General features: G+C 41.1%; 1 protein-coding gene across 2 annotated transcripts in view; it reads left to right on the top strand.

Annotated features, from left to right (window-relative positions):
• Window positions 1–23,832, top strand: part of CEMIP (cell migration inducing hyaluronidase 1) — a 182,029-nt gene that overhangs the window by 102,549 nt on the left and 55,648 nt on the right. For both annotated transcript variants that reach the window (XM_061595567.1, XM_061595568.1), the window contains exons 4-11: window positions 2,119–2,257; window positions 3,497–3,733; window positions 6,284–6,463; window positions 9,460–9,530; window positions 11,775–11,870; window positions 13,151–13,269; window positions 15,054–15,195; window positions 17,073–17,264. In XM_061595567.1, the coding sequence (XP_061451551.1) occupies window positions 2,119–2,257; window positions 3,497–3,733; window positions 6,284–6,463; window positions 9,460–9,530; window positions 11,775–11,870; window positions 13,151–13,269; window positions 15,054–15,195; window positions 17,073–17,264 (1,176 nt within the window). The remainder of the gene's footprint in view (window positions 1–2,118; window positions 2,258–3,496; window positions 3,734–6,283; window positions 6,464–9,459; window positions 9,531–11,774; window positions 11,871–13,150; window positions 13,270–15,053; window positions 15,196–17,072; window positions 17,265–23,832) is intronic.

Here is a 23,832-nt window from a genome sequence, read left to right as displayed (position 1 = left end):
ACTTCCCCCAGAGAATCCTAGGAACTGTAGTATGTTAAAGGCTCTGAGAATTGTTAGGAGGCCCCTATTCCCCTCATAGAGCAACAATTCGCAGAGTGGTTTAACAATGAATCCCTCTTCCCAGGCAACTCTGGGGATTGTCGCTGTGTGAGGGGAATAGGGTTCTCCTAACAGCAGATAGCACCCTTAAACAACTACAGTTCCCAGGATTCTTTGAGAAGCCGCCATTATAGTGCAGATGGGGTCACGTACAAAAAAGAGAGATAAAAGCAGAGAAATCCACTGATATGTAGCTTATTGGGGGAAAGCTATGTTAGATTTCGTGTGGATAAACCCAGCTTCAGTGTTGGGGTGGTGGATGTTTTGGTGAATGAGATTTACTCAGGTGTGTTCTGTTCAGTAGCTAAGCTTGTTTTGTTGTCCTGGCTGGGAAAATTGCAAAGGCAAACCAACATGTTTGATCACTGTTGCTTTGTGACTTCCTCTTTCAACGCCCTGCTAATCATGCACTGGGCACATAATTACAAGATGGGACAAAGTCACAAACTGCTGTAAAAAGGCACCCTGGTGTTGTCAGTGATGACTGGTAGTGACAAACAACTTTCTCCATGTGGGTTTTTTTGCTCTGTAAGCACCTCTCTGCTTGTAGGTAGAATAAAGTGGCCCACGTTGCATCGGTTAATTTGCACAGGGGAAAACTAGGAGAGGATTAGTATTTTCCTGCTTAACTTCAAGGGGTGGGCACACTGGTTGTCTCTCTCTTCCAAACTCTGATTCAGAGATCTTTCTCAGGGTGTTGAAATCTGCTTTTATTCCATCCTTGTGCTTTCTTGTGACTGACCCAGTTGGCATTAAGGATGGGTGAGAATTTTGATTCCATTCTTGTTTCAAGCCAAATTTACCTATTTTGCATTTTCTGAAATATTATGAGAACCAAAACACAACCATCCTTCAAAATTTGCACTTTTCCCAATTTTGCGATGCCGTTTGCCAACCAAGCAGTGTTTACAAAAATGCATATATTAGGGGGAAATGGGCATATAAAAAGAATATATGAGTGAAACTCGCATGCAAAAATGCATTATATGATGAGAAATTGCTTGCAAAAGTGTGTACATTAGTCAAAACTGCCTACAAAAATGTGTTTATTAGGAGAAATTTGCATGGAAATGCTGGAGAATTTTCATGAGGATTTTTTTTTAAAGCAAACTGCTATAGAAATGTGGAGAACTGAATTTAAAATTGAAAAAATGAGAAACTGAGAGAACTGAAATTGACAGATCTTTCTATCCCTGATTGGTATGACTTCTCAGGCTGTTCTAAGCAGGGTTGACATTTTTTTTCATTAAGGCCTTCTCAGTGGTGGCCCCCGAACTATGGAACGCCCTCCCTGATGAGATACGCCTGGCGCCTTCTTTGCTATCTTTTCGGCGCCAGGTAAAGACCTACCTCTTCACCCAGGCATTTTAAAAATTTTAAAAATTTTAAAATTTGAATTTAAAATTGAAAATTTTTAATTATGTTTTATTGTGTTTTTGTATTTTAACCTGTTTTATTATGCTGTACACCGCCCTGGGAGCTTATTGCTATAGGGCGGTCTAAAAATGTAATAAAATAAATAAATAATAAATAAATAAGAGCTAAGGCCGGAGATGTTCATATTCTGTGCCAACAGCATAATGTAGAATTGAGCACTTTGAGACTATCAGCTTTCAGGGTAGTTTTTTTTTTTAAGTTTCTAATCCTTATGGTGAAGTGTGAAGATACTTGTCTGCTGAAATTTCAGAAAGTTGATTGGGGTGGGATTAGTTAGATTTCCTGTGATCCTCTGGTAGGTTTGAGTGACCCATGTGACACCTTTTCCCTCCGTATGATTACCTGAAGCAAAATAAAATGTAGCTATAACTTTTTATATGGCTTCCAGAATTCAGGTTTTCTCAGTTCAGAATTTTGATCTATATATTTATTGCAGAAAGTAGAAGCCCTCATGCTGTGCATTTTTAAAAGTGGCACAATCAGGAAACCTGAGTTCATTTAGTACAAAAGGATATGCTTAACTCTGGTTGATTTAAGATCTTACCAAACCATCAAAACAAAACTCTTTTTTTTTTCATTTAGGAAAGCTAGTGATTAAGGACAACACAAACCCTATTGTTTTGCGCACTCGACATATTTTGATTGAAAATGATGGAGGGCTTCATGTTGGGAGTGAGAACTGTCCTTTCCGGAGCAACCTGACAATCATCTTGTATGGACGGTATGTAATTAAACAGCCTCCATCCATCCCATAATTTTGAAGATTAGGCCTACAAGGCCTTTTTTCCTTTTTTTTTTTTACACACACATTGGTCGAGGCTCTCTAATATGCACTTAGCAGGAAAAATGCTACAGTGCAGTTGGCATAAAAGCATTGGCAATGAGATGCTAACCTTCTGAGGAGCGTCTGGAAGTGCAGTCAGAACAAAGGCAGCCCCCTACAGATTTATAAACATCTTATAAAGTGTGAACAATTTCTCCCAAACACAAAATGGCATGGAAAGGATGATCATCGGGATGTTGTAAAAATTGAAGTAAGCTGCAACCACATTCAGGACTATGAGAAAAGTATACAGTTGTATCTAATATTTGTCGTATTCGAAGCAGACCCATTGACATTAATGGGCATGACTAACTTAGGTGATTAATTTCAATGGGTCTACTTTGAGTAGAAAAGATTTGGCTACAACCTGTACATTTCACACAATGCATATTATCATGATATGTGGTCATTAGACACTGTCTCAGATGCAAATACCAGTTCAAATAATGGATCCTTCCACAATGTCTGGGACTGGCCCTACCATTAGGCAGAGTGAAGCAACTACCTTAAGCAGCTGATTTTGGAGGTCATGAAAGGGGCAGCACATTCTTAGCTGCTTAATTTATTATAATTCTACTATTGCTGCCAGGGAGAGCCAGTGTGGTGTAGTGGTTAAGGTGTTGGACTATGACCTGGGAGACCAGGGTTTGAATCTTCATGCAGCCATGAAGCTCACTGGGTGACCTTGGGCCAGTCACTGCCTCTCAGCCTCAGAGGAAGGCAATGATAAACCACCTCTGAATACTGCTTACCATGAAAACCCTATTCATAGGGTTGCCCATAAGTTGGAATCGACTTGAAGGCAGTCCATTTCATTTTCCATTGCTGTCATGGCAAGGTACTTATGGGATTTTCTGTTTCTGGTGCCAGAAATAACTTGGCTCACCTTGTGTACAATACATCTTGACTTGGGAGAAGGTGCCATTTGTTGAACCACCTCAGCCAGCAAAACGTTTTGGGCTAACTCTGACAGTCCTGCATGCACAAGTGACATATATCTTCCTTAATCAATACTTAAAGCATGATGATCTGATCAGAATGGGAGTTCTACGTAGATCCAGCTAGACTGTTAAAAACTCTGGAGCTCTTCACATTTTTTATGTACTCAAATGATCCAGGTTTTTTTTAACTCCTTAGCGCTGATGATGGCAGCCAGCCAGATGGCTACTTTGGGCAGAAGTATATTGGCGTGATCAGTGGTGGGACTCTTGAGGTCCACGGTGAAAAAAAGCTATCGTGGACTTTCCTAAACAAGACTCTGAATCCAGGTGGCTTGCAGGAAGGAGGCTATTACTTTGAACGAAGCTGGGGACATCGCGGGATCATTGTCCATGTCATTGATCCAAAGACAGGATCAGTTATCCATTCTGATAGGTGAGTCGGTATGCCAATGTTGGTTTCTCTCAGTTTCTCATTTGACCAGTCTTAAGTTCAGTTCTCCACATTTCCATATCAATTTGCTTTAAAAAAAATGAAGTCCTCATGAAAATTTCTCAGTATTGTAGTGCAAATTTCTCCTAATATACACATTTGTCTACACAATTTTGGCTAACCTACAGTTTTGCAGCCCAGTTCCCCCTAACATAATGCATTTTGTATGCTATTTTCACTAAAATATGCATTTATATACACACTTTGCCCTAGGATAAGCATTTGTGTACACATTAGAGAGAGCCAGTGTGGTGTAGTGGTTAGAGTGTTGGACTGGGACCTGGGAGACCAGGGTTCAAATCCCCACTCAGCCATGAAGCTTGCTGGGTGACCTTGGGCCAGTCCCAGTCTCTCAGCCTAACCTACCTCACAAGGTTACTGTGAGGAAAAAATGGAGAGGGAGGAAAATTGTGTGTGCCACCTTGAGCTCCCTGGAGGAAAGATGGAATATAGGTGTAAAACTAAACAAACAAATTAATTAACTTGGCTGGAGAACTGCATTGCAACATTCAGAGAAGTGCACATTTTTGAAAGATAGCTGGATTTTGGTTCGTTCGTTGTTTCACAAAGTGCCGATTAGGTACATTGGCCTTTAAATGCGAACTGACTCTAATTTCTCCCCCATCCTTCCTCTTGTTAATCATTAATATTTTAGTCAACATAGACAAGATTTGGCAAGTGCTACTTTATTTGTGGGAAAATTCTTTTTCATGGTCTCTGCAGTTCCACTTACAGAATCCATGCCTGGGCATAGCTAGCTTTGGGAAATTCTAGGGCTTTTGCCAGGGGATTAGCTGAAATATAAGGTCCTTTACATATGCATGCTCAAAGGATGGGATGAGCACCCTCCAGCAGTTATTTTCTACCTGTCACACTAGCAGCTGTTAAGGAGAACACCATTACAACAGGAATCTGTTGATTTACTGCACTGTTTATTGCAAGTGCATGCTCCAGATGTACATCCAGATGGGCTGATAAGATTGTTCTGTTGTGGCTCTCTCTCTCTCAGGAGTTTGCTAGTTTTCTGGAGGTCAAAAGCGAGTCAGCCAAGTGTGCCTCCCTGGAGAATGAAGGCTTTTCCTGGAGGAGTGATAGCTTGAATTCGCTGCTACTTGCTTGAGCTGTTGACTTTAGATTGTTTTAAAATCGGCTCTTGTATTCTATTAACGATGTCAGCCGCTTTGATAAGCCTGCTGAGGCATAGGACCTCACTGGATTGGTGGGTCTTTTCTCGGTGTATGCTGCAACATGTTGGACAAAACTCTTATGGACAAATTCATGGGGGATAAGGCTGTCAGTGGCTACTAGCCATGATGACTATGTTCTGTCTTCATGGTCAGAGGAAGCATGCTTCTGAATCCCAGTGCTGGAAGTTGCAGGAAGGGCCAGCTCTCTAGTGCTCAGGTCCTGCTTGTGGGCTTCCCATAGGCATCTGGTTGGCCTCTGTGAAAACAGAAAACTGGACTAGATGGGCCATTGGCCTGATCCAGCAGGCACTTCTTAAGTTCCTATGACACAATAATAGTACCTTAGGGACAGAATTACACTGGACCATCCACACACCATTCTGCTTTATAAGTCATTCTAAGGCCACATTCACACCAGACATTTATTCCACTGTTATTCCACTTTAAACAGTCATGGCTTCCCTCAAAGAATCCTGGGAAGTGTTGTTTATAAAAGGTGCTGAAAGCTGTTACAAGACTCCTGTTCCCCTCACAGAGCTACACTCTCAAGAGTTTTCTGGAAAGAGAAAATGACTGTTAAACTACTATTTGTAGCTCTGTGAGGAGAATAGGGGTCTCCTAACAACTCTCAGCACCCTTCGCAAACTATACTTCCCAGGATTCTTTGGGGGAAGCCATGACTGTTTAAAGTGGAATAATAGTGGCATAATTGTCTGGTGTGAATGTGACCTAGGACTCTTCTCCAGTGTTACTGCATTGTTGCCTCCTGGAGTGGCTCTCTTGCACCATGGCACAACAGAAGCAGGACGAAAAAATAAACTGGAACTTCTGTGGTAAAAAAAACTCCAGGATTTCAGCAGGAAGTTACAGGACATGCGTGGATTGGAAGTAAAGTGGTATCCCCCATTCCCCAATTTTTTTTTGCAGTATAATCGCCCGACACCATAAAGGGCACAAGTCATCATGAATGCTCAATAAAAAGATATCTGGACAGTTTCAGCAGGATATAAAATAAGTGGATACTTTTGTAGGATTGTGACAGTTACTGTATGAGGTGTATGTGCGTGCTCAAAAGTCAATATAATACTAAGTTGCAAAGCAGCATAGCTTACTCTGTGACAACAAGAATCTGCTAATGGGAATAGTAAAGTTTTTCTGAAACCCACCACTATCAGCTAAGAGATTCTGCAGAAAAGAGCAACCTTCCTCTTATTATTTTGTCTCCAGCTGCATCTACAGAGGGGTATGTTGTGGCAATTATATGATGCTGCTATGACTGCTAATGTGCTCCTGTCTGTTTCTTTAGATTTGACACCTACAAACTCAAAAGCGAAAGCATCCGCTTTGTGCGATATTTGAACGCTGTTGGCGATGGCATGATCCTGTCGGTTGCGGTGAATGATGAAGGCTCCAAAAACGTGGATGATTCTGCCAGGAAAGCAATGACCAAACTGGGCAGCAAGCATTTCCTCCACCTTGGATTTCGGTAGGAGCCCGTTCTGTCAACTCGACCAACACAGAGGCCCTGTTGTATCCCGCCTGTACCTAAAAATAGCAAAAACATCTCATACAGTGAAAATTATTTCTCCTTGCCACGTGGAGTATTCAGAAGCTAATCAGACAGTTCAAAAGAGATTCAGTAACTTTGCTGGGGCAGGTTTTATTATGACAGTTGAGAATTTACTAGGAACCTTGGGGGAAAGGCCAGAGTGATAGAGCACCTGTTGTACATGTAAAAGATTCCAGGTTCAATCGCCGGCGTCACCAGATTGGGCTAAGGGAGACTCCTGTCTGAAAGTCTGGAGAGCCACTGACAGGAAGGATAGAAAGATCTGCCAGTTTTGCTTCTCTCAGTTTCTCATTTTTCCAATTTTATTTTCAGCTGGCATTAGTCAAAACTGCATACAAAAGTGTGTTTATTAGGAGAAATTTGCATTTAAATGCTGAAGAATTTTCATGAGGATTTTTTTTTTAAAAAAATAGCAGATTGCTGCAGAAGCATGGAGAGCTGAATTTAAGATTGGAAAAATGAGAAATTGAGAGAACCGAAATTGACATCTCTTTCCATCCCTACCTGGTAGTAAACCATGCTGTGCATGGTGGGGCTTACCTTTAAGTAAATATGCATAGGCTTGCACTGCTGAAGACTCTGCTCTGTACTGACTATGGACCACATATTTTTTGCCTTTGTACCTTGTGAGCTTTATTTGTGTTTTTTTTCTTTTTAAAAGAATATATTTTTCCTCGGCCACTCTGATTTAACCAAATGGATCTCATTTGATTTGCTCTGATTCTAACAGAGAGGCACGCATGAGAGGGAAAAAAAATATCTCCTGACATTCTAAGTAATTGGCATGCCCTTTCTCCTCCCAGCCCACCCCATTTATTTGGATGGAGATCACAGCTTTCCAAATGCCTTCACCATGTGGCGTGAAGGAAACATTTCCAGCAGTAAACACCTGGCTCCCTGGCAGATTCCTCTCAAGCAGTTACGTTTGTAGCTTCCACTGGGTTTGTTGCACAGGGGATGTAACGAGGGATGCTTGAGGAATTGGATTCTTGTGCGAGAGAAATTCGATTCTGTCAGCATTTAAAGCCAAATCTATCAAATTTGCACTTTCTGACACATCATGAGAACCAAAACAGAGCTATCCTTTGAAATTCATACTTATCTGAATTTTGGGATGCAGTTCTTCAACCATCCAATGTTTACAAAAATGCATATGTTAGGGGAAAGTATACATACAAATGAATATATTAGTGGAAATAATATACAAAAATACATTATATTAGGAGAAATTGCTTGCAGAAATGTGTGCATTAGTTAAAACTTCAGGCAAACATTTGTTTATTAGGATAAATTCACACTAAAAGTCTAAAGAGTTCTCAAGAGGATTTTAAAAATTTGCAGATTGCTGCAGAAATGTGGAGAACTGAATTTGGGACTGGAAAAAAGAGAAACTGAGAGAACTGAAATGGACCCCTCCTTCCATTCCTGCCTATGATATTTCAACTCAAATCGATCCCACACCATTCCCTGTAGATGTTGCTTAGTGGCAATAGAGGTGTGTGCACCTGTGCTGCCATTGAATGGTCAGAGGCAGTCCCGTCTGAGCCAATGACGTTGTGAGCATGCCCTGATACTGGTTTCTGCTAGCCATTCATCAGCCATGTGTATTCATCCCAAGTTGCCTCCTGCTTCTGTTGCCAAGCAATACTACCTAATCCTCTCCCCCTGCATGAGAGCACAACCCCACTACCTCCACACACAAAACCCCTTGTGGACTTCCCTACCACCATTTCAGTTCTTTTCAGTGAGCAAAAACAGACTTTAGTCCATATTAGGGATTGTAGCTGGAGAATGGTAGTTATTTTGGAGTACAGAGGTGCAATCAGAGGCACCTGGTGTCAGTCAAGAGGAACTGCTTTAAAGAGCAGTGAGATATGATTTTGAACAGTGAAAAGTGCCATAAACATTATTCTGAATAATGAGTTGTCAGTAGCCTTCTAAGTGTTTTTTTAATGTTTAAATCCTCAGTAGAAATTTGTCTGCCATTTTGAATTTCTCACAGTGCACTTCTCATTTTGTGGTGGTGCATGTTATTAATCTGCCACTGTGTAACTAATGATAGCAGAGAAAGCTCCCTTGCTACAAACTACAAAGATTATTCAGTCCTTGTTGTTTGTACCTGTTTTATACAGTCTGTTCTTCTGCTGATGTTCTTAGTGATCTCCAAAGCTATCTGGCTTGAAAATGCCAGCAACTATCAAAAAGCATATATTACTCACCTGGGTTTGATCAGAACATATAAACCTAATTCCTAAATCTTGCAAGAGACCTGGCAAGCATAGATTCATCTGAGCCCCTTTAAAGCAACAACAACAGATTGCCAGTTAATCAAGAAAATGTCCATTATACGATTCTCCCCACTATTCATTTTGTATTTCACTACATCTTTTGCCAAATCTAGATTCTTTTAAAGGCCATAGAGTGGAGACGAAGGCCAAATATTTTCCATTTCTTAGACATTTTTTTCTACAAAGCTTTGATTCTGTCACATAACAAGTTCTTTATGAGTCTATCCGTCAAGCAGCCCTCTTGAGAGGAATCTCACTGAACTTTTAACAAGCTTCCCCTCCCAAGTCTGAATATTTTGTACCTTTTAGTCAGCCCAGGTTTATGCTAGCATGACATCAGCAGGATTAGATCCTCAGTTAAACATGATAACTACTTTGTTACTACCTGAAGGAAATAAGTGCATTTGGATAAGGAAAAGGATTGCTTACTGGTGTCTTTTTTGTGTGGAGGAAAAAAGGAGGTGGAAAGAGGGCATTTCCCGTACCTAGGTTGGAGTAGCTCATAAATCAGGTTGGTTGGGTGGCTTGGAAATGAAGAACACAAAACAAACAGTATTCTAAGAAGGTGCACACATTTTATGCAATAAATAAATATGCAATATTGTTCTTCTTTTGATCTCTCAGGCATCCTTGGAGCTTTATTACAGTAAAAGGGATCCCATCCTCTTCTGTTGAAGACCACATAGAATACCACGGTAATTATAAGGAAAAAGCAGCTTGAAAAAAAGGGTTCAAATTAGTCATTCTGGTTTCTATGCTATATGCATTGGCCTGGTATGCATATAACCTGAAACCATGGTTTGTGTTAATCATAGTAAAGAACCCACACCATAGCTTCCAGACATAGGCAAACCAAGGTTTAGAGCTGCTTATTTGCTTTTTGGATCCTATCTGCTCAGTTGGACTCTCCTGTCTCCATTGTGTAGCAGCTCTTAAGGCAGAACAGTGGCCCTTTATTTATCAGTCTGTAAATTGTGACAGGGCAACAAGTACCATTTGCACAGTTTGCAGACCAAACGGTGGCTTCAGGACTTAGTGTCAGTCCCAAATAAACCACAGCTTGTGGGCAGGTTCAAACGTAAAGCAAAACCATGGTTTAGCTAAACAAACCTTGGTTCCATGGTAGGAATGGGGAAAATTTTTTATTCAGTTTGCATTTAAAGAATCTAACAAGCTCATGCTTTTCAAAGCAATATGAGAACCGAAACACAGTCATCCTTTGAAATTTGCACTCATCCGAATGTTACAATGCAGTTCTCCAACCAAACAATGTTTACAAAAATACATACATTAGGGGGGAATGTGCATAAAATGAACCTATTCGTGAAAATAACACCAAAAATGCATTATGTTAGGAGCAATTGCTTAAAATATGTATTTACTCAAAACTGCCTACGAAAATGTGTTTATTAGGAGAAATGTGCACTAAAGTGCACTGAAGAACTTCCATGATTTTTTTTTTAAGAAAACTGCAAATGGCTGTGTAAATGTGGAGAACTGAATTTAAGATTGGAAAAATGAGAAACGGAAAGAACCAAAATGGACAGATCCTTCCATCCCTATTTCATGGTACATCTGAACCTAGACGTTACCTGATATTGTGCCATTTTGCACTCCCAGCTGCATGAGCAGTAGGAAGTTCCAGGTTTAGCCTTTAAGAGGGTCCATTTTCTTGTGAAGAGAGAGTACTGGCAACTTAAGTTGTCTTTGTAATAGGTGTGTTTGTGTCACTATACACGTTGCAGATGGGAGAAGAGGCAGAAACAGAGTGTTTCAAAGCAACATCCGTTTTCCCAAATGCAAATGGCATGCATTAGTGTGTGCACGCAAAGGTGTTCCACAAAATTCTCTCTCTTTGTTGGTTCTTTTCGATGTTTCAGAGTGAGAAAAGGCAGCATTTTAAATGGTAGGATAATGCAGTTTTGCCCCTGAACAGAGAAGCTTCCTTGAGGGAAGATGTCTGAATTTCTTGCAAAAAGGAAGTGACAATTTTGTGTTTATCCCAAAAGATTATTGGAATTTGGAATTAGGGATAGGGGAGAAATTCAATTCAGTTTACATTTAAAGCCAAATCTCTCTAGTACTTTCTGAAACAATATAAGAATCGAAACACAGATATTGTTCAAAATTTGCACTTATCCAAATTTTGTGATGCAGTTCTCCAACCAAATAACGCTTACAAAAATGCATACATTAGGGGAAAATGTGCATAAAAATGAATGTATTAGTAAAAATAACATATAAAATACATATTAGGTGAAATTGTGTGTAAAAATGTGTACATCAGTCAAAACTACATACACAAATGGGTTTGTTAGGAGAAAATTGCATTAAATACTCAAGGTTTTTCATGAGGATTTTTTTATTTTAAAAAAAATCATAAATGGCTGCAGAAATGTAGAGAACTGAATTTAAGATTGGAAAAATGAGAAACTGAGAGAAATTTATTTGTTTTTTATTTGCTTTCTATCCCGCCCTTCCCCCCAGCAGGAGAAATTGACAGATTCACCCACTCCTGCAGAAGGCCTTTGAATCCTGGGTAGAATAAGAGAACTGACAGATCCTTCCATCCTTATTTGGAATCCATGTGTTCTTATCACTGTATTGTTAAGAGCCTCTTTAAGGCTCGCAAAACGACATCAGAACTCATTCTGTAGTTATAAGATGAGGAGTGAAAACACACACGCCAAATCTCTAATTCTCCAAACTCAGTTCTGCTGATTTTGCAGACTCTCCCTTTCAGCAGGGGAGCAAACATCCCATGATGGATGTGAGGGACTATGCCAAGATCTAGCACTTGCGTTTGAAATGTTGCAGGTACATACCAAACCTGTCCCAAATCCCAAGGGAAGCAGATATGTTGAAGTGTTGACAGCCTGTCTGTGATCACCCACAAGTTCTGGGGTTGCTAGTTAGTTGTTGTACTCTTCTTTTTGCAGGACACAGAGGCTCAGCCATCGCCAAAGTATTCAAACTGTTCCAAGCAGAGAATGGAGAGCATTTCAATGTGTCTTCAACCAGTGAGTGGGTTCAAGGTGAGACTTTCCCACCCATACCCACACCCTTTTTCACTAATCTGAAAAGTGACACTGTGCAGGCAGCGAAATAATGAAGTTGGAAATCTTCCCCACCATCCCCATCCTTTGATGCATAAATCACATTCCTTCAGAGCAGGAGTGGGCAACCTTTTCAGAGTTGAGGGCCACATTTCCCTGGGGGTTAGTGGCCGAGGGCCACAAACATGTGGCAATGGATGAGGCCAAATAAAAGACTGGGAGGTCACTCCTTCGCTTCCTCTTTCCCCTTCATTCTCTCTCTTCGGGTTTGGGGACCAGGCACCAAAGGAGGGAGCTGCATGTGGTCTCTGCATAACCATATCTGAGAAAGAAAACCATTTTAAGAGCTTGCTGTAGTCTTTCTAGGTGGTTGCTGTGTCCACTGGCTGCATTGCTATAATAATGTTTAGTCTATGGGCCATAGCAAAGTAAAACTAGATACCAAACATTTAAAACTTCCATAATAAGCGAAGGTAGCAATTCAAATTAATACATAATATATATATATATGGAGCTTATGCCAGGACACATTTGATGCTTTCCTGTGTTTGAATCTCCACAACAATTTACAGCAAGACAGTCCAAGAACTTTTCTTATTAGATTCTGTAGTTTTATTTTATTTATTTATTTATTGTATTTATATACTGCCCCATAGCCGAAGCTCTCTGGGCAGTTTACAATAACTAAAAACATTAAAAACAAATATACACATTTAAAAACACATCTTTTAAAAACAAATTAAAACACAATCTAAAACACATGTGAAAATGTTGCATTTTCAATTGCTCTAAGTCTGTGTGCACACCATACATTTAAAGCACACAATTTCCCCCAAAGAATCCTGGGGCCTGTAGTTTACCCCTGACGAAGCTACAGTTCCTAGTACTCTTAACAAACTATACTTCCCAGCATTCTTTAGGGGAAGTCATGTGCTTTGAATGTATGATGTATACGCAGTGTAGGTTTCTCCAGAGTGCCTTTACTTCACTACTGGAACACTACTGACTGACCTTTAGCTCTGCTAGGTCCACATATTTTGTGTTAATAACAGCATGCTCACCCCACCCCAAACCCATCTCCTAGCTTGATGCCCTTCACAACATCCCCAAACAGCAGCTGACAGACCTATAGAGACAGCCAAGGAGTGGGCAGTTGCTGAAGAGACTTGTTAACACTGTTTGGCACCAACATCTCTGAAGCGCAAAATGTCCAAAATGACCTTTCCTTGTGTCGACTGCTTTTCCTCTCCTCCTCCTAGATGTTGAATGGACTGAATTCCTTGAGAAGCCTGAAAAAGCAAAATCCAAAGATGGAGAGAGACTTTCAGACTTCAGAGCTGCTCACCCTGAAGTCTGTGATCACCCCATTGATATCCAGGTATGACAGCCAAGGTGACTGGTCACTCCCTATTGCTACGTCCACTTCATTTCACAATCTTCTCCCTTCCAGTTGGCAACCGACCATTCCAACCTTTGTATATTTCATTGGTAGCTGGAAAATGGAAATGCTTTATTAGACCACAGGGCTTTTGGGCAGCCTCTTATTTTCTTACTGCTCTGCATAAATTGTGGTGATAGAGAGACGCTTGAAGACAGGCACTTTGAGAGCCAACTGGGAGGCAGATAAGACAATGTATCTATTTCTCATTCAAGGACTGAGGCCATATCCACACTATAGACTTAAAGCACTCATATACCACTATAAACAGTCACGGCTTCCCCCGAAGGATCCTGGGGACTGTCATTTGTTGAGGGTGCTGAGACTACTGTTAGGAGACCACTATTCCTCTCACAGAACTACAATTCCCAGACTGGTTTAACAATCAATCCCTCTTATTGAAGAACTCTTGGAATCATAGCTCTCTGAGGGGAATAAGGGTCTCTGAACAACCCTTAACAATTTATAGTTCCCAGGATCCTCTGGGGTAAGTCATGACTGATTGTGTGGATGGGACCAGATTCTGCAACTCCCATTTTCAAGTTAAAGTCACTTCATGTGCCCACTTATGGCAGAGGACCATGTGGATGGATGTTGTCCAGTTCCAAGGCTTGATTTGTGCTGTCTTTACCTTTTAAGGTTGCAACATCTGAGGTGACATCATGTATCTGTTAGAACTGGGGATGGAGAATCTGTGGCCCTCCAGATGTTGTTGGACTCTCAACTCCCTGGTCAGCATGGCCAATGATCAGGGCTGATGGGAACTGTAGTTCAGGAATATCCAAAGGGCCATAGGCCCCCCTTCCCGGTGTATAGGATTGCAGCATTGGCCACTGTACTCTGCCAAGTCTTGTTAAATGATGATCTGAAAATGTGAACTTATTCCTGGTGGATTGGTTCTTGTACTTTTAAAAAAACAAGTAGTGGCATGAAATAAAACAGATGTTAGGGGAGGTAGGCTCTGAGTAAACCTCCAAAATAATATCAGCCTTGATACTGGTCTTTGCGGCACAAGCCAACTTTTTTACCTTTAAAAAAAAAAAATTAGGTACCAGCTTTTGCATAGTGGCATAATTCAGTCTCTGTTCTCCTTTGTTCTCCCTTCACTGTGAGAGGCACTCTGCTTATGAATACCAGTTGCTGGAAATCACAGGTGTGGAGAGTGTTGTTGCATCCAAGGCCTGCTTGTGGGCGTCCCGTAGTCATCTGATTGTCCACTGTGAGAACAGGATGCTGGACTAGATGGGCCTTTGGCCAGCAGGGCTCCTCTTATGTTCCTGTTTTCAGTGCATAGTTTCATGCGAAACCAAAACGCCTGTGTGGTGTTTTTTTCATAGCGCAGGTGTTGCTGAGCATGTGTCTTCATTTTATTTTTTATGCTTGATTACTACTCCGTGGTGCAGAGTGGTAAGCAGTGGTAACACAGCCGCAGCTCTGCTCACGGCCGGAGTTCGATTCCAACGGAAGGAGGAAGTTGAATCTCCGGTAAAAGGGGTTGAGGTCCACTCAGCCTTCCATCCATCCGTGGTCAGTAAAATGAGTACCCGGCATACGCTGGGGGGTAAAGAAAGGCCGGGGAAGGAACTGGCAATCCCACCCCGTATATACGGTTTGCCTAGTAAACGTCGCAATACGTCACCCTAAGAGTTGGAAACGACTCGCACTACAAGTGCGGGGACACCTTTACCTTTACTACCCACTTTGCATTTCTGTTCTCATCTCAGGCAGTCACACTTGATGGAGTGAAACTGACAACAGAGGTTCTCTACAAAAGCGGCCGTGATTATAGGTTTTTTTGCCGCGGCCCTGGACAGACTACTGGAGGCTGCCATAACTACAGAGTGCGCTTCTTATGTGGCAAACCTGGTATGTGACTCATTTTGAACTCTGAGTAGAAATTGCCTCTACTGACCTATTTATTGTAAAGGAAGTAGGATTTTTACCTCAGGGCTATAAATACCTAAGTAATGGAGGCTTTTTCTGAGTCTGAAACATCTTCTAATTCTGGAGCGTCTTTCTCGTCCCAAAAAAGTCCATTTCTGCTGACCAGCTTCCCATTTGCCCACCAAGTTACTAGTCATCCTCGTCCAGCAACTTATCCTCACATGCATCTGTGAAACGTTAGTCACAAAGCACGCAGCAATTTTAAAGATATCTTTAAAGGATGCAGGAAATCACATGCTACTGTTGCAGTAGTGTGACCTACACATGCAGTAGAACTGAGGTGGCAGAATTCTGAGATGCATAATCATATTGTTGTTACTAGAAATAGTAATAGTAAATAATGCTATATCCAGTGCTAGTCCTATTCAGAGTAAGCCCATTGAAGTGAATGGACATGAGTAACAAGCATTGGATACAACCCAATATTTTTGTGCAGAGGAGCATTTGAATAACTCCCTGCAGGTAGAAAACTAGCACAAGATGGAGAGGGCTAGGTTCTAACTTTGCTTCTTGATCTGCTTATTTTGTGCTTGCATGGAGTTCTTTCTGGGTGTTTTTTTAATATGCGGAAAATAAAAAAATGGTGAGGGTTTGTCTGAAGAGGTACAATCCATTCTCCTGCCTCAAGATTCCCCCGGAGAATTAGATGAATTCATGGAGGATATGGCTGTCAGTGGCTACTGGTCACAATGGCTGCATACCACCATTCTTCAACCTTGGGTCTCCAAATGTTGTTGGAGTACAATTCCCACCATCCCCAGTCAGTTTAGCCAATATTTAGGGATGATGGGAGTTGTATATGGGAACACAAGGCTGAAGAAGGCTGCTGCATGCTACCTCCAAGAGAGGGCTGTTGCCTTCATGCCCTGCTTCAGGGCTTCCCATAGGCATCTGGTTGGTTAGTGTGGTAACAGAATACTGCACTGGATAAGCTTTGGTGTGATCCAGTGGAGCTGTTATGTGGTCATCCCTTGTCGCTGTACGTGTTTAACAGGCCCAAGAGTGACATATTAAGTGGCATCTAATGCTAGTCCTACTCAGAGTAGACTCATTGAGGTTAATGGACATGGCTAATTTAGGCTTATTGGTTTCAATGGGTCTACTCTGAGTAGGACTTAGTGTCTCCAGTGGGTTTTATCCAACTAACACCCAGTCAAAACTCCACTGAGATGTTTCACAGGGTCCATGAGATTTCTTCCCCTCATCAAATATTTCAATAAGTGGAAGGCTTATTCCTGCTGGTGAACCTTTTATGCCATCACTATCGGAGAAGCGTCACTTGTTTCAGGAAGAAATAGTTTTCTTTTGCACTCCTTCATTTTAAGCCAAGTGGGGGTTCTGTGCAATTCTTTTGACCTTCATTCTTTAGAGGAAAAGGGTGGCTGTTTTGTTGATTAGAATGAGAAACCATCATTACATCGAAGACGGCTTCTGCAGCATCTTTAAATAACAGCTCTGGGTGACCATAAATGCTGGGACTGAGAGGGTGTGGCGCAGCCAGGCCACTAAGAGCTGCCTTTAAATTTAGTTAAGGGCTTAGTGGAAAAACACACCAGCCAGTAAATAATGAATGGAGCCTATTTTGTTACACTTGTTGAGTTTTGCAAACCAAAAAAGCCAGACCCTGCAACACAGCTGGAAGAGTTGTCTCACATTTTCTTGGGGTCAGTCAACCACTTGCTGCTGTTGATGTGAAACATGCCCTAAAAAAGAAGGTTAAGTGAACAATTTGTGAAGAAGTATGTTACTATTTCTCCAACAACAACACCTCCCCCCCTTTTTTTGTATTGGTTTTCCAGTGAGACCCAAGCTTACAGTAATGGTTGATACCAATGTAAACAGCACCATCTTGAGATTGGCCGATAATGTGCAATCGTGGAAGGTTGGAGATAAGATTGTTGTGGCCAGTACAGATTATTCCATGTATCAAGCTGAAGAATTCCAGATCTTGCCATGCAGAGCCTGTGGGCCCAATGAAGTCAAAGTGGCAGGTAGGACATCATCTTGGAATGCTTGATTTGGGAATACATTTTTTCTTTTTCTTTTTTGTCAAGGATGCTCTACAGATTGTTTCTCTGGTTGCCTCCAGATGACCTGTTTGTGGAGAGGTTAGATGATGTTGCATCAAGCAGTTGTTATCCCACACTTTCGAGGGCATTTTCCTATCACTTTCCTAATGCAAAAAGGGTGTTTGTTTTTGGAGGGGGGAGTAGGTTTGTTGTTCTAGAGCTCCAAACCAGCTTTAATCGTGCAATATGAATTTGGCAGCCTGTGATCAAATCTCACCTGAAAATGCTGAGAGTCTGTAAGCGCCTTCTTTCTCTTGCCAGCGTTATTAAACCTTATGCCTAAAAATAAGTGAACTGTTATAGTTCCTTGTAAGCTTGTGTCTTTAAATTGGAGGAAAGAGGTTGAAATATTGGTTTTAAAAATAAGATTGGTGACAGATGGACAAAGGGGGCAAAGAAGAAAAGAGAAGGTGGATAGGAAGAGTAGAAACTCACTCACTGTTCTGCCGGTTCCAGTGCATCTCCACCTCTCTCTTCTGAAAACGGGAGCACGCGACACTAGTCAAACCCTGTCCTTTTTTACTGTAAAAGCTAGTGGGAGCAGCTTGAGTGCATGTTTTTTAAAATTCAGCTTCAAAGAGATTTCACAGCTGATTGGCAGATCAACCCATTCCCCCTCCAGGTGTAGCTAATGGAAACACTTTGATCTGGTGACTAGTGTGTTTACAACCTAAGAAGCAAGGTAACAGATATAGAGACCAAGTAATAGATATAGACTTGGTAACAGACCAAGATATAGAGACCAATTCAGAAAAGGCTTGAACTGAATGTAAAGGTAGAGACACACTTACTGTTGTGCCAGTTCCAGTGTGTCCCTACCTCTCTTTTCTCAAAACAGGGGCACAGGACGCTAATCAAACTCTGCCACTTTTTACTCTTAAAACCTTGTTGGATCAGTTCCAGTGCATTTTTTTAAAAATTCAGCTTCAAGGAGCTATTGCAAGTTATTGGTGGATTGACCCCTTTGTTTTCCAGATGTGGCCAATGGAAACACTTTGCTGCAGGCTCAGAGACACTGACTGGCCCAACACTTTGATGTGGGCGGTCCTGAAAGGTCTGAAGGCAGCAGTGGGGAAGGAAGGTGTGGCCAGCAAAGGGCAGAGTCGCTTCAAAATGCAACCAGAAAAACCATTCTGGTTGCTTTTGAAGCAACTAGTGTGTCCACAGCCTAATAGTGAAGAAGTCAGGAAAAAATGATATAGAGGAGAGGAGTGATATGTAGAATAGCATGAAAATGGAGGAGACCTATCAAATATTGCCTCTCCCATAAAGTCAGTGGGTGATTTTAGGCAAGTCATTATGCCTCAGCTTAAGCCCTCCCCTCCCTTCACAACATGGGGAGGATAAAACTGGCCTACCTCATAGGATTGTTGTAAGGATTGCCGAGATAATGTGAGTTAGACACTTGGAACAATCAGCACTATATAAATGTAGACTGGTGGTCTTGTTGTTGTTAAAGAGAGATTTGATCAAACCAAGGCCTCAAATACAGATCACTCCTTAACAACACTACGTCCCACTGTCTCCAACATAACCTGCTCAGTAGCAACTCTTGTTGGCTCATTGTTGAATGGGCTGAAAGGAGTTTGGTGCTTTGTGCCAAGGGAAATGTTATTCTGCTTTCAAATGCATCATAGTCTCATGACTAACGATGGCAGGCTTCCTGCCAGAAAATGTATCAGCAAAGTTGGTGGTGTTTTTCCCCTCTCCTTTTCTCCAGAAACACTTAGGTTGGAAAAACCACATTAAATGTGTGTGACATACACTACATCATGAGAACAATCTTGGGAGATAGTCAATGAAAATAAAACTGGAAGGGGATGTCTTCTTAGGTTCCATCTGTATCTGTAAACCATGGGAAGAAAACCTTGTAAACCTTGTAAAATCTGTAAACCTTGCAGAAGAAAAGTGGCAAGGGAAGAGTTAAGCACCTTCCTCCTATTTGCTGCTTCTCCCCTGCAAATGGCATTCTCCCAGCATTGCTTTGAAGTATTGGATTATGAGCATTCAAGTTGGGCAAGCAATGCATAGTCCTGGCCTCAGTTGCATAGTTAGGTAGCATCGATGGAAAATTCCTCTTGTTTCTAGGACATCTCCTGGACACAGGAGGACTTTAGAATATCCTTTCCTGGAGTTCTCATAGAGATTCTGGGACAGTTAGGGATACTGAATCCTGCCTCACTTCAAAAGGTTTGCAGTTGATCATTCTGGAAATGCCTTGTTTTAAAAAAACAGGTTCTAACTCAGTTATGGATAGGGATGGATGAGAATGTCGATTCAGTTCTCATTTAAAGCCAAATTTATCAAATTGCGCTTTCCAAAACAATATGAGAACTGAAACACAGATGTCCTTTGAAATTCGCACTTAATTAAATTTTGCAATGCAATTCGTCAGCCAAACAGTGTTTACAAAAATAATAATAATAAATAATAAAATTTTATTTTTGAGTTGCCTATCTGGCCGAGTGAACGGCCACTCTAGGCGACAAACAAATTACAATAAAATACAATATAAAAACCAAAAAGGACCATAATCAGTAATTAATAAAACACCAGTTAATAACAACAATTAAAAGACTAACCCACCCCAGAAATCCCATAGGCCTGCCTGAACAACCAGGTCTTCAAGGTCCGGCGGAAACATGACAGGGAGGGGGCATGGCGAAGATCGAACGGGAGGGAGTTCCAGAGGGTGGGAGCCATGATCGAAAATGCCCTCTCTCTAGTCCTCACCAGCCTAGCTAGTTTAACTGGTGGGACCGAGAGAAGGTCTTGTGTGGCTGATCTTGTCAGGCGGCATAATTGGTGATGCTGGAGGCGCTCCTTCAGATACACTGGGCCGAAACCGTAAGCACATATTAGGGGAAAGTGTGTATAAAAATGAATATATGAAAGAAAATAACATGCAAAAATGCATTATATGACAAGAAGTGGCTTGCAAAAATGTGTACGTTAGTTAAAACTGTAAACAAAAATGTGTTTATTAGGAGAAAATTTGCACTGGAAAATTTTCATGAGGCTTTTTTTTAAAAAATCACAAATTGCTGTAGAAATGTGGAAAACTGAACTTAAGATTGAAAAAAAAATAGAAACTGAGAGAGCAGAAATTGGCAGCCCTTTCCATCCCTAGTTACGGATAGACAGCGCTTCTGAGCCTTTTAAAGCAGCATGACAGGCAGAATTGCAACCGGTAAGGTTTTTCTCATAATTGCAGCTCTGTGTTAGGGAAAACACAATACCTGTTAAATTTATTTAGGCCCTTCCACTATTAAAAGATAAAGGTGTCTTGCTAGAGAATGGTGGTATTAAAGGTTTGTTGCATTAATGACACTCACCTAATACAATGTAGTTAGACCTGGTTAAGCCACAAAACAGTAGTTTTATAACGTCTCTCATCATGAGTGAGCAAAATTATAATTATAATCAGTGTCCTCATCTTTTAGCAATATTTTCATACACTCTGCATAGGATATTTGGCTGAACGAGTTGAACTATTTTTAACAGTTCCTGCTAATAAATTACTCTTCCTTTATAAACAAAACGTAAGAGCAACAGATGGGAATTGGCCAACTATTGACTGTTAGTAGTGGGGCGTTCAGCTGTGCTCCATAAGAATCTCACACTCTCACATGCGTACACGTACCTTTAATGAATGGAGATACAACAACTTGAATAGTCTAGCTGAAGATAGCTATAAGCCATTGCACCCAAATGAAGACTGATAAACTGGTGTCACAAAAGAGGCAGAAATTGCCCAGCATCAGAGAGAGGGAGTGCAATACCTGCCATAAAGCAGCTACTCAGAATTTCTCCCTAGATTTTGATTGGGTTGTTTGATGCTTTTTCAATATATGCTTTTCCTGTTTAAATTTCATAGGGGCAGAAAAAGAAAGTGTGGGGAGCTTCTGTATGAAGTTGTCAAAACATGAAATGGATGGTTAATAGGTTATTAAAATCCCACCATTTTTTTCATTATATGCACTTGATGCACGCAGATTTCTGTCTCCAGGCCAAGGGGTACAGAAAAGTATCTCTAATCTGAATGATGTTTCTCAGCTTTCCAATCACTATTAGATTTTTTTTTCTGAAGGGCATGTGTGTTTTGAGTCTACTATCTAGTCCCGTCCCACAAGGGAATGGGTTCAAACTCTTTGATGCTTCGCATCTGGGCTTCACAGAACTCTGGAGATGAACACAGCAAAAGCAAGCGATATAGAAAAGAGGAAAGGGTGGAACAGAGTAGAATGGAAGATCAAACAAACAACAATAAGCCTCTGCCTTATCTATAGATATGTAACTGTATGTGAAACATCCAACCCTTGATAAGTTTTGCAAATAGGCAGAAATGATGCAACACTCGTTTAATGTACCAGATAAAAACATGAATAAACTGGTGGGTGTAATTGTTCAGACCAACCTACCCTTTAATAGATGGCCAATTACAGTTCATCTGTGCATATATCTCGCATCTGACTGCTGCAAAAACCCGATTATCAGCAGACTTCCGAAGAGGCTCATGTTCAACTTGTGGGAATCGTGGGAGAAGTACATTAGAGCGGCCGGATATTTCTCAGATCAGATGTAGGGTTTGTTTCTCAGGGTTTGCTCATCTATACTCTTTTCCTTTCTTTTTTTTAAAGGAAGAAATAATACTGTTTGGCCCTTTATGGCTGATTGCATCACAAATACCAATGTGTTTATTCCATAGTTACGCTTGATGACAGCCTTTCCCAACTTTTGGATCCCCATACGTTGCTGGACTACAGTTCCTATAATTCTGACCATTGGCCATGCTGGCTGGGGCTGATGGGAGGTGTAGTCCAGCAACATCTAGGGACCCAAAGGTTGGGAAAGGCTGCAATATGATAAAGTAGGCAATGAGCAGCAATCAGTGATGGGTGGTGCTGGTGTCTTCAAATGTTGTTGCATGGTACCATTTCATAAAATCATAGAATAGTAGGGTTGGAAGGGGCCTATAAGGTCATTGAGTCCAATCCCCTGCTCAATGCAGGAATCCAGCTTAAAGCATCCCCAATAGATGGCTATCCAGCTGCCTCTTGAATGCCTTCCATGTTGGAGAGCCCACCACTTCCCTAGGTCATTGGTTCCATTGTCATATTGCTCTAACAGGAAAATTTTCCTGATGGTCAGTCAAAATCTGGCTTCCTGTAACTTGAGCCCTTTATTTTGTGTCCTGTACTCTGGGACGATTGAGAAGAAATCCTGGCCCTCTTCTGTGTGATAACCTTTCAAGTGTCCAGAACTGGCCTAACCAATGCTGAATAGAGGGAAGAGGTACTTCATGCAATTTGGAAACTATACTTCTGTTAATGCAGCCTAAAATAGCATTTGCCTTTTTTGCAGCCACATCACACTGTTGGCTCATATTCAGCTTGTGATCAACAACAATTCCAAGATCCTTCTCACATGTAGCATTGCTAAGCCAAGTTTTCCCCATCTTATAACTGTGCATTTGGTTTCTTTTTCTGAGGTTTCTTTTTATTTTTCTATTTGATTCTCTGAACATACAGAGCAAGAAAACATGTTAATGGACCCAAGTTCCCATCGGCCCCAGCCATCATGTTCAGTGGTCATGGACAATGGGAGTTATAATCCACCAACAACTGCAGGGCCACAAGTTCCCCATCCCTGCTGTAAGGCAAATTGGTGGTGTTATCCTCCACACTGCACAAATCTGTCATTTCCATTTGCTCATTTTTCCAATCTTAAAATCATTTCTCCACATTTCCACACCAATTTGCAATTTTTTAAAGAAAAAGGTCCTCTCTAGAATTCATCAGAATTTTAGTGCAAATTTCTCCTAATATACCATTTAATTTTTACCTAACATACAGCAGAGCAGTCTTCACTAATATAATGCATTTTTGTATATTATTTTCACTAATACTTGCACACTTTACCCTGGTATGCATTTTTGTCCACGTTACTTTGCCGGAGAACTGCACGGCAAGATTTGCAGAAATGTGAGTTTTGAAGGAAGGCTGTGTTTTGGTTTGTGTCTTGTTTCAGAAAGTACAAATGCAGAAAGTTCACTGTTAAATGTGAACTGAATTGAATTTCTCCCCCATCTCTGCTTCTTGATATTTGGCATTCAGTCCCTTTTGCATTTATGCCACCCTAGCTATCTCTGTGCCTACTAGGTTTTTTCCTCCCCCGCCCGAGTAAGTATAGGAAAAATACTGTGTAGCCCCATATGTAGGTTGTTGCATGCGACGGCTGCATATGCAATTAGTTTGTTGCTGTTACAGTGCATTTCCACACAGTGAAATATATGTGATTATCTACATAACCTCACGTGTCTGTGTAGATGGTTACCACACATGATGATCTGCATGTGGGTTTAATATATTTCTTAAATATGATGATATAAAGCGGCATTCTGCAGAGTCAGATCAGTGGTCCTCCTGACTCATGGACTGAATGTTGCTTTCTGCATAAGAATGTAGAGTGTTCTTTCCAGCCCAGTCCA

This window comes from Rhineura floridana, chromosome 14 (genome assembly GCF_030035675.1).
Source record: "Rhineura floridana isolate rRhiFlo1 chromosome 14, rRhiFlo1.hap2, whole genome shotgun sequence".
In the NCBI taxonomy this organism is placed as follows: domain Eukaryota; kingdom Metazoa; phylum Chordata; class Lepidosauria; order Squamata; family Rhineuridae; genus Rhineura; species Rhineura floridana.
This window is presented reverse-complemented; position numbering and strand designations above follow the sequence as displayed.